This window comes from Hipposideros armiger, unplaced genomic scaffold (genome assembly GCF_001890085.2).
Source record: "Hipposideros armiger isolate ML-2016 unplaced genomic scaffold, ASM189008v1 scaffold_493, whole genome shotgun sequence".
NCBI lineage: Eukaryota > Metazoa > Chordata > Mammalia > Chiroptera > Hipposideridae > Hipposideros > Hipposideros armiger.
In genome coordinates, this window is record NW_017731843.1 from 110,561 (window position 1) to 126,491 (window position 15,931).

General features: G+C 46.0%; 1 protein-coding gene across 1 annotated transcript in view; it reads left to right on the plus strand.

The window, feature by feature from the left end:
• The window catches only part of LOC109395899 (xanthine dehydrogenase/oxidase), a 52,425-nt gene extending 37,072 nt beyond the window's left edge, over positions 1–15,353 (plus strand). The window contains exons 19-30 of the mRNA XM_019667294.1: positions 528–719; positions 913–1,058; positions 2,273–2,354; positions 2,891–2,986; positions 3,651–3,779; positions 4,456–4,530; positions 6,611–6,663; positions 8,758–8,872; positions 9,603–9,668; positions 11,078–11,266; positions 12,543–12,716; positions 14,386–15,353. Coding sequence (XP_019522839.1) covers positions 528–719; positions 913–1,058; positions 2,273–2,354; positions 2,891–2,986; positions 3,651–3,779; positions 4,456–4,530; positions 6,611–6,663; positions 8,758–8,872; positions 9,603–9,668; positions 11,078–11,266; positions 12,543–12,716; positions 14,386–14,388 — 1,320 coding nt within the window. The 3' untranslated portion in view covers positions 14,389–15,353. The remainder of the gene's footprint in view (positions 1–527; positions 720–912; positions 1,059–2,272; positions 2,355–2,890; positions 2,987–3,650; positions 3,780–4,455; positions 4,531–6,610; positions 6,664–8,757; positions 8,873–9,602; positions 9,669–11,077; positions 11,267–12,542; positions 12,717–14,385) is intronic.
• The last annotated feature ends 578 nt before the right edge of the window (positions 15,354–15,931 follow it).

Here is a 15,931-nt window from a genome sequence, read left to right on the forward strand (position 1 = left end):
TAATGGGAATAAAAACTACTTTAAAACTAATTAATAAAATGACCTATTTTTTTAAAGAGTCAAGTGATCAATGCCAACTAGAGGGTCTGATGAGGTCTACTCCGTTGAGAAATGGGGGTTTTAGCAGGTGGATAAGGTGAGGATGGGCATGACAGGTGAGAGTAACAACACGTAGTCAGAAAAGAGGATAAAAATATGTTGGGGAAAGGTCATAAAGGGTCTTGAATTCCATGTTGAAAGATATATAGACTGCACTCTGCAGATAAAACGTGCCAGTTTTAAACAAGTGCTTGACCTCATGTGACCTAATATTTCAGTATGAAGCATAGATTAGAGGGAGGAGACATGGAAAGCCAGAAGTGCAGTAAGGAGGCTGTTGCAATATCCCAGGGAAGAAATCATTTGGGCCTGAGGAGAGCTGTTGCGAGTGGTGTTGGGAAAGGCAGGACTGAATGCAGCCCTTGAAAGCTCTCTTTTGAGGAAAATGACCTACACTGTTCTCTCCCATTTTGGTTCCTCTGCTTCAGGTAATGGAAGTAGCTTTGTTCCACATGGACAACTGCTACAAAATCCCCAACATCCGGGGCACTGGGCGGCTGTGCAAGACCAACCTGCCCTCCAACACGGCCTTCCGGGGCTTCGGGGGGCCCCAGGGGATGCTCATTGCCGAGTGTTGGATGAGTGACGTCGCAGTGACCTGTGGGCTGCCTGCAGAGGAAGTAAGCTGGGAATTTGGTGGCACAAGTCAGAGTGCGTGAGCCTCCTTTGACGGGACAGTGGCTTTGTATCTTGGGGATCTCCCATAGGGGCAGAGGACAGGCACGTGTTGTTCATGAAACCGGAAGCTTAACTTTAGGCTGTGCCCCCCTGTCTTGCCAACAACAAAACCTTCATGTCCCTCTTCTTGAAAAGGTGCGGAGGAAGAACCTGTACAAAGAAGGGGACCTGACACACTTCAACCAGAAGCTTGAGGGGTTCACCTTGCCCAGGTGCTGGGATGAATGTCTAATAAGATCTCATTATCACGTCCGGAGGAGTGAGGTTGACAAATTCAACAGGTAAGTGCTGGGAGGGGAAGTGTCCAATGTTCTGGTGCTCTCTTGGGTTTTATAATCTACAGCCTTTCACTGAATTCAGAATTGAAAGCTAATAATTTAATGGATAACTTATGAGGCTGTTGAGTGTGCTAACCTGTTCATAGCCATCTCTCTAAGATCATGAAATGATCCTAGCATGCAGGCAGGTGGGTTCATAGCCTGCACTCAGCAGCAAGTGTATCAGTATGGTTCATCTTTTTTTTTTAAGGATTTTATTGGGGAATCAGGGAAGGGGAACAGACAAGTTGCTGTCCTTTTGTTCTTTAGTCTAGTTGTGGAGGATGTTGCTTCACTGGCCCATGTTGGTATTATCATTGCGCTCTTCCTGGTTGAGACAGTCGCTTGCTGGCCATTGGACGGCTGCTCACAGCAGCTTACAGCAGCTCACGGCAGCTCATCTTGGCTGCCAGCCGCTCTCGGTAGCTCATGGCAGCCCACTGCAGCCTATACTGTTGCCGGCGACTCACAGCAGCCCAGCTCCAGGTCGAGCTGTTGTTCACCATCTTAGCTGTGAAGGGTGCATCACAAGCCCTTATGTGGGATCTGAACCGGGGCCCTGCTGCTCAGAGCTGGCATTCCCAAGCCAACTCCTAATGTTCATCTTTACACATTGCTTTCTGGGCAGGCTCTGTTCTAGAGAACACCAGCCCAGGCCTAAGAAAACCAGTTATGCACCTGCTTCTGACACTAATCTGTAAATGTCACCTTGGTAGTCACTCCATCTCCTTGGGTCTCAGTGTCATCATCTGCAACGTGGGGATAATTGTGTTGGCTTTGTCTTCCTCACTGAGTTACTTGGAAAACCAATACAAAGCACAGAGAAGGTATTATTATCATCAGCAAGCCACAGTTCCTCCCTGGGACAATCACAGCCCAAGGTTACCAGGGCCTCTGACCCAATCTGAATTCCACTTGGGGGAGAAGAGTGATGATGCTCCAAAGTCAAGATGCTCAGGGTAGGCCCTGCTCCAGCTGAAATGAAGGACCCAGAACCCAAATTCCTACCTTTCTCATGTTGTCTACACAATTGGGGCACAACGCAGTTATGACAATGACTATTTGGGCAGCTCCCAGGATGCTTTGTTCCAATTATACAAAGATGTTGACTGAAAATATGTCCAATCTGACATAAATATGATAAAGAGAGTTCTATGTGAATGTTCCTTTTTTTCCAGGGAGAATTGTTGGAAAAAGAGAGGATTGTGCATAATTCCTACCAAGTTTGGAATAAGCTTCAGACTTGCTTTTCTAAATCAGGTAATTGCTTTGTATAATTCTGTCCATCTCCACTGGACTTGGGCCCCATTTCCCCCTTTGCAAGGGAAATCTCACTGTCACTGGCAACAGAGCTGACTAGAGAAGCTCTTTGCTGTTTAAATTAAAGTTGAATTTGCATATCCCTATTTGTCTAGTATATTTTGGGACATTGAGAGCAACGTGAGGCTCAGAGATCTGGGGTCAAATTCTAGTTCTTATTGCTCCTGATTGCAGAACCATGGACAGTTACTGAGCCTTTCTGATCCTAATTCTTCTATAGAGTGAGGACAAAGATATGTGACCCACCTCCCTCTAAGGATGGGAGGCAGAGGGAGAGTTGAAAAAATTTTGCCAACTTCTGAAGGGCTCTCTGATGAAATCATGAGACTGATACTGCTTTAATTTTTGTCTCTAGGGTTTGTATCCAAAATGTCTTCTGGTTCTCTTCTTTCCTGGGCTCCAGTATTTTTGTCTCAAGCCTTAAGCTGAGCTAGGATTTACTGAATTTTGTGTCTGGCATCCTTCTCTTCCCTTAGGCAGGAGCCCTGGTTCATGTGTACACAGATGGCTCTGTACTGCTGACTCATGGCGGCACTGAGATGGGACAAGGCCTTCACACCAAGATGGTCCAGGTGAGCAGCCTGGGGACTTTGGTGGTCCTCTTGGGCACAGTGGAGTCTGTGAGAGAAGGTGCTGTGAAAAACTGAGTGATGGGAAATACCAGAAACAGAAGCAGGCCTAGGCTCTGGCCTTGGCTCTGCTTCTTATTTACATGTAACCTTGGGCAAGTTGTCTCCCAACTTGACCTTAGTTTCCTGATCTGTGTAAATGGGTTGAACAGGTGATCTCTGAGGTCACTTTCATTACCAACATTCCAGGGCTCTGTGACTGTGTGTCAGGTGGGTGTGCTGTGTGTATAAAGGTAGCTAGTTCTGCACACGTGTGAGAGACTCCTCACATGTGGGGCTAGGGTGGTTGAGGTGGATTAGAGTCGGCACACATACTTGGCTCATGGAGGGAGGCCATACTGCAGTTTCAAAATGAGGTTAACTTTAAAATGTAAAAGGTTCTTTTAATCATCACGAGGTTTATGAAGTTTTTATCCAACCAAACCATTCCATAAAATGCTGTTTTAAATTCAGACAGTTTTGAGAACACTCCAGTCTTAGTAGAATTTTGGTTTACAACATTGTTTTCTTGCCTGTAACAGTGAAACTGAATCCTGTCTTGGGCAATCAGGCAGCCAAGCCCCATGCTCGCCCCTTCTCTAGAGGGTGATGTTGTCTCTCTTTGCAGGTGGCCAGCACAGCTCTGAAAATCCCCACCTCTAAGATTTACATCAGTGAGACAAGCACCAATACAGTGCCCAACACCTCTCCCACATCTGCCTCTGTCAGCAGTGACATCAATGGACAGGCCGTCTACGTAAGGAGCCATGCGAAGCAGCAGAGCTGAGGGCCAGTCCCGGGCTTTGGGCCCAGAGTCCCCAGGATAGGCTCCTGAATGATCCTTGGGGCTGTGGCTGTGACCATGCCTTTGGCTGTCATATACAGGAGAACAGTCTTCCTCCAAATGTGAAGCTAGAAGACAGACCCAAGAACCATAATCATTTCCATCCAAGTCAAGAAGGATGAGTGTAGAAGGGGGTGGAGAGTTGGAGAAAATGCAGGCGATTCTGGGAAGATGCACTCCCTGCTGTGAGAATTGGCCCCAAGAGAATGGACTGAAATTGAAAATTGATTGTGGGGTCAGCCAGGTTGGACCCACTTGCTTCTCCTCCTAATTGGGGGTGTAGTCAAGCGAAGGAGGTTGATGGGAGAAGGCACCTCCTTAGGCATCCCTCAAACACTTCACCCTCAGTTAGCCTCAGAACTGGGTCAGAAGTGCTCTCCAAGCAAAGGCCAGTGGTATCCCTTTGGCAGGATCCTGTGGCTTCTACACCTGGCCTCAGTCGTTCCTTAGGGGGTGGCAAGGCTGTTTCAATGTCACCCTGGGCACAGCATTACTTGGAGATGGCTTTACCGAGGCTCTCCGTGTTTTTGCCTGGGCTGGGAAATGTCGAGGTTTGATGTGTCTGATGTGTGCTGGATGTATTCTTTAGGAAGCTTGTCAGACCATACTGAAAAGGCTGGAGCCCTTCAAGGAAAAGAATCCCAGTGGCTCCTGGGAAGACTGGGTAAGTGTGAGCTGTTTCAAGTCGCTTTTGCAAATGAGAGAAAATTAAAAGCCGGGTCTCTGTCCCTACCCTGAGCAGAAATAGGAGATGATGATCTAGTCACACAAGGAGAGAGAAGTTGAGGGGGTCTGTATGCTTTCACAGGACAGGTAAATGCTGAGTCTTCCTGTACACCTTTCTCTATAGTTGTCATAGTTGAGGGAAGTCACCTGAGGAAAATTTTTGATCCAGGATTTTGACAGCCCTGTGGGAATTGGGGATTTGGCTGTCCTGAACCTAAAATGACAAGGGTGCCTGCTGAACAGGCCTCACTGTGAATTCTTGGCTCACTCAGGCCTGGTCCGATGTCCCATTCATCCACAGCCTTGATGGACCAGAAGTTGCCTTTTTCCTTACCCAGCTCTGAAGTCTGGTTCCACTGAGATTCCACCTGTGAGGGCGCAGGGAAAAGACATTATACAAGAGTTTATATCATTCCTGTGATTTTAGCAGTGACAGAACAAGCACTCCTAATAAAAATGAGCCCAGTTCTCTGATTTCTGATTCTGTGGCCTGCATGTGAGAAACTCTCAGAGGGAAGCTACAAGGAAGTCTCTCCGGTGGGAGACTTCAGCTTCTCCAAGAAGCAGAAATATCAGTGGCAGCCCTGCTTCAGCAATCCCCGGTGTTGGAATGGGAGAACTGGGCATAATGGCAATGCATTAAATAGACTGCATACGAACCAGCTCAGAGAGTACAAGTCTCCCTCAGTAGATTCAAAGGAAAAAGTTTTGTTTTTCTTGGACCCACTCATCTGGGTCACAGAGTAAATCTGCCTTCTGTGACATCTACTTCCCATTCCACACTCACGAGTACCACACCCACAAGCACCCCGTGAGAGAGGCTGATTTTGGTAGCTTGGATTTTAGCATGGATTTGGAAGGCAATGTCAATGTTTTCAATAACAGCCTTATTCACCTGAGCTTTGTCCTCAGCTATTAGCCATACTGTCCAGTATTCCTTATAAGCAAGTAGCTTCAAAAAAGGTCATGGTCAAAAGGGTGTGGTCAGGAAATGACAGGCATCAAATCTCTTGAATGTATGCACCGTACTGACAAATAAGCCATTACTACCACCATCACCACTATATATATATTTATATATTTGATACCATATACATATGGTGAGGATCCTAAACCTCAGTTTCCTCATCTGTAAAATGATGATATTCATATACTGATCTTATAGGATTGTACACGATATTAAGGAAGGTGATGTATGCAAAGTGCTTAACAGCATCTGGCACATAGTAAAGAGGTTGGTAATTGAAGGTGATGATGCCAACTGTGTCAACAACAAATTAAATCTCAGTGCTGTGCTAGTGCTTGGGAAACCCCAAAAAACTTATTATGTAGTTAAGGACTTAGGATGGATGGATAGATAAATAGCTTTATTAATAGGAAAGTATCAATAAGAACATATGAATCAAATGAGCAATTTAGAGAGACACTGTTGTAATGCCAAGAGTAGGGAGTAATCACAGAGGTGGGGTGGTTTAAGAGGAAGGCTTCTTTTGGTTGTTGAGGGAAGCAAAGGATTTGGACAGAAATAGCAGAGGAACCACATAAGCAAAGGAGCAGAGGTATGGGAACATGGAAAGGTTGAGTGAGAGGTAACACTTAAGTTTGGATGGAGTGACAGTGATATGTGTGTTACATCAAGCCAGAGAAGATTGGGGTCCTTAAAGTTAGGCATTTGCTCTGTAGGCAATGGGGAGTCATCAAAAGCTCTAAAATAAGAGAGTGACCTGGCCAGTATGGTATGTTAAGACGACCACTCTGGCTGGGCTGGGCTACACAGCAGTTGGGGGAGGCAACTCGAGGCGATGAGACCAGTTAGGAGGCTACAGTAGCACCCCAGGCTTCAGATGTCAAGGGCCTGGTGCAGGGGCTGGCAGTGAGCGGGAGAGGTGAGGTACAGAAGTGACAGTCACTAGTAAAGTGCTGATCAACTTCCAGATGAGAAGGAAGAGCTGACGAAAGCTTAGTGCCAGGTCAGAAACCATACTTCCTCCTTCCTCATGGCCGTTTCTTCTCCTCAGGTTATGGCTGCCTATGAAGATGCAGTGAGCTTGTCCGCTACTGGGTTTTACAAGTAAGTCTGATGCTGATCTCACCCATCTCACAATGTGCTGTCATCCTAACCGCCCATGTCCCCTCCAGCACTGAATTCTGTCATCCTGTGGTCAGGAGAGAGCCATTCAACCAAAACTCTTATCTCTTCAATGGTCTTCAATGAATTTCAGTTTAAAGAAGTTCTAAAATCCATGGATTACCACAGTGTGAGCCAAGGAGGCTAAAGCATGAGCTGCCTTATCAGAAGAGCCGTGTTCGAGCTCTGGTCTTAGTGTAACATCACCCTTGGGGAAATCAGTGATTTCCTCTGAACCTGTGTCCTCATTTATGACAGAGTGAGACAATTACCAACCATTCCTCCATCAGTGCTCTTCTGTGAGAACCAGGGCGTCCAGGGTGCTGAGTTACCTGTGCGAGTTACTTTGTACAATGTGTTGCATTTGTTTTTGGAGGCTTTCCTTCAAAACAAAGAGGAAGATTTAGAGCATGTGGTCTTGTTATAAATGCAGAATTCATCAGAACTTAAGTGAGATTTAGAAAAGAGCTCATGTCTTCTGCAACCTTAAAATTCAGTAGTAACACAAAGAGCTAGAAAGGATTTAAATCATCTGATTTAGAAGCTCTAAAAAATATGATCACATTTACTGTCAGCCATATCTTTTAGCTTTCTCTGGGAAATGTGACTAGGAGCTTTTCTTCTACATATCTATAGATTTGAATAATAGTTCAATGGTTGCTTTAAAAAGTTTTGTTTAAATATATCAACACACACACACATTCACACACACACACATGTTTTAGGCAAAGTGTTGTTTTTTCAGTGCTCTCTGGGTTCCATATATCTGACCTACACAAACACAAACTAATGCAGATTTTCTCATAAGTTCCCATTTCATTTTTTGGAGCTCATATAACTGGGAGTTGGGGTGGCCGGTTAGCTCAGTTGGTTAGAGCGCAGTGCTCACAACACCAAGGTTGCCAGTTCGATCCCCACATAGGCCTCTGAGTTGCGCCCTCTACAACTAGATTAGAAGAAATATTTCACTTGGAGCTGATGGGCCCTGGAAAAAACACTGTTCCCCAATAAAATTTGTAACAAAACAAAACATAAACAAAAACAAAAACAGAAACTGGGGATTATATAAGGGAACACCCAGTTGAAGATGGTGAAGTCAGAAGTCAAAGGAGGTGGTAGCTTCTTCTAGGAGAAGCCATCTTTCTCACCCCTGTATTAGTTTTGTTTTCATGCAGATTCTGATCACATCAGCTCAATGATTTGTGTGTAATGTATAGAACAGCATAGATACGAAATACTATAAACTCCGGGAATGAGAATACACACACATGCACATACATATACACATGTACATATGACTCATGTAAAGTTGGAATTATATAAGATACTCAGGACTGAAAAAGAAAAAAAAACGTATAAGACAGCAGCAGCTTTTATTAATAGCACTTTCCTCAAAGCATTTGTTAAAATTTCAAAGCAGCCAGTAGGAGGAGTAAAGCAGGTAAGTGGCTGCTTAAAGATGCTGCTTGCTGTCATGAGATACTTATCTTGTTAACTTCCACCTTGAGAAAGGTGAGCCGACCTGTGGACAGGTGAACCTGTGTCTTGAGAAAGGTGAGCTGCCCTGTGAACAGGTGAACCTGTGTCAACAGCTCAGGAGTCTGCACAGGATAACCTTTGTTCCTGAGATCTTGCATTCCAATTCAGTAGATCCTTTGGGGTGTGACTTTCATGTGCTTCGTGAGCTCAGAAAACTGTCACCTCCATTTCTATCACTAGAGGCCAGCATGCTGACACTAAACCTAGCTTGGCAGTACAGGGTGATTCATGTGAGAGCCCCTGGCCAAATAGAACAGAGATGAGAGATACAGTGCTCTGGTACCTGGCTTTCATTAACAGGTTCAAAATATTAAAAACACATGGACTTTCTTGAAGAAGAGCTGAATGAAAAAATATAACCTTTGGGGTCTTAAGATTTTGTGAGACAAGCTGTGTGTGTGTGTGTGTGTGTGTGTGTGTGTGTGTGTGTGTGTGTGTATGAGGGATAGGGCCATGTTCATCTTAATACATGTGCATTATTTTCTTTTTTACCCCCAGAACGCCCAATATTAACTACAGTTTTGAGACCAACTCAGGAAATCGCTTCCACTACTTCAGCTATGGGGTGGCTTGTTCTGAAGTGGAAATTGACTGCTTAACAGGGGATCATAAGGTAAGAAGTTTGCCAAACTTCAGTATTGAGGGGGAAAAGAAAAGAGAAACAGTTGAATTGCAATACCAAGAGCTGATGGAGACAAATTTCTGGTTGAGAAAATAATGCCATACATCATGGCTTGGCCAACTTCCCATAAAGGACCAGAGAGTAAACTCTTTAGGCTTTCTGGGATAGAAAGACACTGCCTCAACTCTAATACTGGAGTGCAGAAACAGCCATAGACATATGGAAACAAAGGAGCACGGCTGTGTTCCCATAAAAATGGTAGTGATGTACCCTGAGTGTGAATTTCATGTAGTTTTCACATGTCACACATATTCTTCGTTTTATTTTTTATTTTTTTGGACATTTAATTATGTGAAAACCATTAGTAGCTCACAGGCCCTGCAAAAATGGATGGGCTGGATTCAGCCCATGGACTATAGTTTGCTGACTGTTTCATTTGCACTCTACGGAGATGTGGGTGTGTGAACAGTTATTTCAGATTAATGAGAGAACATTGCCACTCCTATCCCCTCCCCAGCTGTAGGACTCAAATTTCAGCTGTGGCAACAGCAGTGGAGCCTGGCAAGGGCATGAACACGCCTGCCTGAGTGTGCCCAGAGTATTCCATTTGTGAAAGTCCTGTGTGGCTTAGTACTTCCTAGTTCAAGGGTCACCAAGACCCATCTCTCATTCCACACATCCCTTGCTTCTCAAACAGCATTTAATTTCTTGTCCATTGTAGAACATTCACACAGACATTGTCATGGATGTTGGCTGCAGTCTGAACCCTGCTATTGATATTGGACAGGTAAGGCCCATGGGGAACCTGGGTGATGATGGGCTTGGCCACTGATGTGCCCCTTTCCCGTTCTGGGGTCACCAGCCAGAACATCTTGTCCCATGTCGTTGGGAAGTGGGTCTGACATGGTACCAAGTTCGTCTTCCTCAGAGTGCGATTTAGACGGATGAGAGCCCACCCAACTCTCAAGGCAAAAGACACATGAATGTGGATTGACTCAGAGAGGGCACTCACACCTCGGAGAATGAGATGAATGGGGAAAACACTGGATGCACACGAGCACACACACACATGAATGATTAGAGAAAGAGCACAGTGTGGAATGGAGATTGAGTTTGGGATTGATGTGCAGGCATTGGGGTCAGAGGTCAGAGGAGTTTTCTCCTTCCTCTTTCCCCTTCCACCCAGGACAGCAGTGTACTCAAGCATGGCGTAGTGGAGGGCACTTGGGAGCAAAAGACTCAGGTTTGAATAAGCAGAATAAAGGGATGATGGCCCAAGGCAAATCTATTTAGGAAAATATGAGAGTATTGGATAGAGCAGGTGGAACAGGAGGAGACAGAGGGCGGAATCCAGGACTGATGTACTGAGCATCTAATAGGTAATATAATTTGTACTTCTCTAAAGTGGACAATTACTGAGTATAAGAAACCTAGCCATGAGTCAATCGGTTCATGAGTTCATCAGACAACAACGCTGGGAGCCCCTCTATGGGCAGGCACTGAGCTGGGCAGCAAGACAGAAAGATGGTTAGTACCTGGTCTCCTTGCTGAACATTCTTGTTTGGCTACATGGCACCACCTATCTGATTCTGAGCAGTGAGGCTGGGAGAGCAGACATGTGGGCCAGGAGAGAGTGGAATGTACCCCAAACAGATTTGTAAGCTACAGCAACGCATTTTGTCTCCCAGAGGGCAGGCAGGGCTGGGAGTTCAAGAAGTCTAGAATCTACTATCTTAGAAATTCCTCCTATTTGAGGCTGCTCAAGGGTACATGGTCCTACTTAGCACACAGCGGGAGCATGGGCCCGGAGGGACACTCAGAAAACATTAGCCTGCAAGCTCACATCTCAGCTTGGGGTTGCCATTTCTTCAGTGGCAACATGGGAGACACATCTCCACATGCCCTGTGGCAGGTCCTAATGGCAAATTAGGCCTCCACTGCATGAGCCTCCTGGAATCGCTGACAAGTTCTGACATCCACCTTCTGTGTTAATACCTGTGTCTGCCTATGCTAATACCTGGTGAAGGCCTAGAGAGGTGATCCCAGGTGAGGCGGGAGCCAGGTAAGCAGTGGAGGGCTGTTTTTAGCTTCTTTCCAGGCCCCACTCAGGGTTGGGCTTGGTGCCCATTATGGGAAGCAGTTCCTGTCCTTGGGGAGGGAGAGGCAGGCTAGTCACTGTCTCCTTCTGCCTTGCAGGTGGAAGGGGCGTTTGTCCAGGGCTTGGGCCTCTTCACCATGGAGGAGCTACGCTACTCCCCTGAGGGGAGCCTGATCACCCGCGGCCCCAGCACCTACAAGATCCCTACGTTTGGGAGCATCCCCGTTAAGTTCAGGGTGTTTCTGCTCCGTGACAGCTCCAACAAGAAGGCCATCTACGCATCCAAGGTACTGCTGCCATGGGTTTGTGCTGCCTTCTGGCCTGCACCATTGGAGGCCATGGGTGGTGACAGGGGCTTCAGCCACTCACCATGTGGGTCTGCAACAGGCTCATCTGGAAGGAAGAAGAGGGCTTGACACTAGTTTGGCGATGGTGGTGGAGAGGTGGGCAGTCCTGCCTGACAACCAGCGAACTGGGTTGAGGATGACACACCTTCATGTGGTTGAAACCAGCTCCTTTAGGTGCACTCAGAAATTCATTAGTTCAATCCTGTATGTCAAATCATGACCTACAGCCACGTCTCAGGTGTGTGTCCCTGATGTTTGGTCCTAGAGATGATCTCACAGGTATAGATTTCCTGTCATCCCACTAGAACCAGCATATTCACTGCAGATGGAATAAGGCCTCCGTGCACCCCCTTTCACCTCCTTCAGTGCTGCCACCTGAACATAAGACTTCATTGGCATGCCTGAAGGATGACAACCATCCTGTTTCCTCCCTGTCCATAATAAGTATGAAAAAAAAAGGTTGAAAATCAATTAAGCTGATTGATAGAGTCCAATGTTTAAGAAGGAACACAGATAACCACTTGTGAGTAATGAAACCTACCCACTTGCTCAGCCCATGGGTTACGTTAGCTTGGGATGGTCTGGGACACTTTCCTGCCATTGGCTCTCACTTTTAACATGCATCAGATTCACTGGGGACTCATGATGAAAATGCAGTTCTGTGGGCCACCCCTAGAAATTTTGATTCAGTGGATCTGGGGTAGGGCCCAGGAACATGCATTTTTAACGTGTCCCTAGTGATTCTGATACAGGTAGTCTCTGATCTATGCTGTGGGGGATAAAACCACCTGTTTCAGAAAATGTTTTAATTCCTGTCTGTCATGACGCCTGTATCCCAGCAGATGCTACAAGTATAATTACTTATAGTGCCTGTAAATGGTGGTGTCAGAGTTGCAAGTAGACTATTCCCCTAGGCTTGTAACCGTGAGGAAAGAGTTAAAGTTCATGTCAGGTGTTTTTTATCTATGAAATATAATTTGTATAATTTTAATGCTACATTATATTTGCATGGTGTCATCAGAAAAAAAATCACATAATAAGAATTAAAGAAGTATGCCAACGAGGGAGAGTCATTTACTAGATTGGTTGTTCTTGGTCCCTGATGAATTGTGGCCCATTAGTGTTGGTAGCTGGGATCCCCGGCATCACCAGCCCTCCTGCTGTGGAAGTTGGGGCCCCTCTCTCTGATTGCCTGTCCTCTGCTGTGTCCACACAGGCTGTTGGGGAGCCGCCCCTCTTCCTGGCCTCCTCCATCTTCTTTGCCATCAAGGATGCCATCCGTGCGGCGCGAGCTCAGCACACAGATAATACGAAGGAGCTTTTCCAGCTAGACAGCCCCGCCACCCCAGAGAAGATCCGCAATGCCTGCATAGACAAGTTCACCACACTGGTATGATGCCCGTCGTGTGCCCACTCAGTCTGGGGGAGGCAGGGGCATGAGCCTGCGAATGTAGGAGAAGCTTCTGCAGAGCGGAGAGTGAGAGGTTTGGCTCTCTTTCAACTGGGCAGCTTTGGGTCAATGCCGCCCTCCACTCCATGGTTGAGGCACCTCCCTCAAACTTGCAGGAACATAACAAGAAACCCCCTGAATGCTGCAGCTGGTAGCTGGGCCTCCTTACAGGAAAGAGGCCTATCACCCACATACTTGATTGTTTTCCATGAAGATGAGGGAGATGGGTAAAAGTCCAGAAGAGCCTAACCTTTAGTGTCCATCACTAGCATTTTTTTTTTTGAGATCTTTCTTTGTTAAAGACAGTGTGTGAGGTACTATGGAGATGGAGAGGAACTAACGAATTAATTAAATGGCCCACATTTGTCATGTGATTGCCATGTGCTGTGCTGCTACCGGGGCCACATATGTGCCTTTGAAGAGTTTGCAGCCTCTTGGGAAACCAACTGATCACATTATGTGTTTATTTCTTCGGAGGTGTATGTAGCAGAATGTAACAGGAATTGCATGGTCGTTGGAATCATTCTGGGAGTACCTTATGTGACATTGTAGTGGACAATACTTGGCGAAAGCAGACCATGCTAGGATAGTTTCTTCCACTGCTGGAACCTGGGACAGCCCAGCCTCTGGGTTGTGCTGAAATAGGTACACACAGGACTCGCCAGATGTCTTTGCAACAGCAGCTTCTGATGAGCTAGGAAAACCGGGTGCTTCTTGATACCCAAATTGGATTTCCTCCTGAGTGTTTGGTGGGAAATTTGATAGGCCTTTTGGGTTTGGGGGTGAAGTGGGTACTCATAGTCCTCAAGTGTTCCAGGGATGGAGAGGGTACAGGAGATCCCCCAGGGCAGGCAAGTCTACCACCCAAAACCTCAGCACCGAGACTGAGAAAGGAGGATAGGTCTCCAGTCAGGCCATCCTTCAGGTCTGCCAATAGCTTAGCTATGGGGTGAGAGCCACAAAGACTATGTGTGGAGTTCCCAGGCAGTGAGGACGCCCTCAGCTGTGCAGCCACCTTCACACAGCCCAGAACGTTCCCTCCATGGCCTCAGTGCTGACAGTTCCCTAAACCCATTCTCTGAGACGAGAGGGGCTGCATGGCTCTCCAGAAGCTTGCACAGGTTGCAGAGTGAGCTTCTGGCAAACAATCTCGTGCACACCTCAGTGATTTGATGAGCCCCTCTGAGGCCCCAGACCTAAAGCAGAGTTTCTACCCCAAGCCCCTTTGCTATGACAGCACACCAGTGACTTAAAATCCCTAAGGCGGATTTGACCGAACAGCTGATTCTATGAACCAGTCATGCCTTTGAAGGACTGTGAGTGCCATGTGAGAAGGGACCACTCCTGTATTTGGTCACCCCTGTATTCCCAGGGCCCACTAGGGTGCCTGCCACATGGAAAGTGCTCAATACAAATAAATGAATGATCAGGAAATGAGGGGGTCCTGTCCTGGGGGCATTCCCAATAGCTGGGACTGCAGAGTGGTGTTTGGCCTTGGAATGGTGGCTGGCAGTGGTGGGAGGTGGCATGTATGTGTCAGGGTGGGAGGGGACATTGTGTTCAACGTTATGGGAACACCCTAGCAGTGAGTTTTCTTGTTCTTTCTCAGTGAATCACTGCTGTTCCAGAAAACTGTAAGCCCTGGTCTATTAGGGTCTGAAGAGAAAGCCCCCAGCGGATCTTCTCATGCTACACGAGGGCTCCCATGGATCATGGAACATGCCTTGCTGAACATGAATCTATAAAGTAGCAGAATGACAACACTGTGATTCATCAGGATGGTGTTTGGAAGAAACCTAAATGCAATGGAAGATTTTGATCAAAAACGTGATTTACAATACATAGCAATAAGATTCAGAAGTGTTAGACCCAAGTGGCTAATGTACAGTTAGGGCCATTTCATGTCTGTTTTAATCATGTATCTGAAATAGGTGTAGGAAATGTTTATGCTGTGTCCCAACTCACCGGGCAGCCTGTATAATCTCAAGTGCTGATAGTGTCTGTGCTTCAAGGAGGATTCCCACTAACTTCCATAAGCTTAAATCAAAGTTACTTTAAATCCATGTGCCTTCTGCAGAAAGCCTTTCCTTCAAACCAATGAATGTCATATTATAACTTCAGATCTACAATGAAATTTGCAATGGGACAGTAGGGTGAGATTCAAGCCTCTAACCATCTTTTGGTTATTGGAGAGAATAAAGAATTAAACAAATTCAAGGATAGTTGTATCCAGTTTTGTTAAGCTACATAAAGTAAGATCATTCCATGACACCAAAACCAACTAACCCAATTATTGAGCACCTACAATGTGCTAGTTTTCTTCCTCTTCGTCTTTGTGCATTTCCAAAAAGGAAAGAAGAGGGAGAAATGATCAGGTTCAAAAATCCTTATTTGAAGCCAGAGTAATTTCCATCTAAAAATGATGCTACCTTAATTAAGATCAAGCAGAGGAAAAAGAGTCAAGGAACCTGGGCTCTCATCCCAGCTGTGTCCCTGTCTGTGTGACCTTGGACTGCCAATTCCCTCTTCTGTGCTTCATTTTACTGCAAAATAAAAGGATCGGACTGGAATAACCTCTAAGGGCTTCTCCAGCTCTAAAAGTCTATAAATATATGACCTGAAAACTCCAGTTATATAAGGGATTTGCAGCCATTAACGACTTGGCTCCCTTCCTGTGATGTAATTTCTGGGTCTAATGAACTCTGCTAAGATTCCCCCAAGCTCCCGAGGTTGGTAAACGGAACAGGAGAAAGGCAAACATCCCCTGTAGTTGCTCCAAGAGGTGATTTCATTGCATTGTGGTACTGGGTGGATCATGGGACATTGTCAAGTGCCTTCATTGTATAAAACACCCACCATCTGCCAGACGGGGCATGGAAGGATAGAGGAAGCCATGACGTTGAGCCTGGTGCTTGATGTCACTAATAAACAAAACTGTTAGCTGGTTGGCACATGAGAAATGCTTATTAATCATCATAACCACACCAAATATCTGCTGTATCTTATCTAGCCTTCATTTCTAGATAATGCACACACCTAACATACACACACACATACACACACTGACACATGCACACACACACATACATCCAACACACACACACACACACACACACTCACACACACACACACACTTATAAAATTCCCTTCTTCAG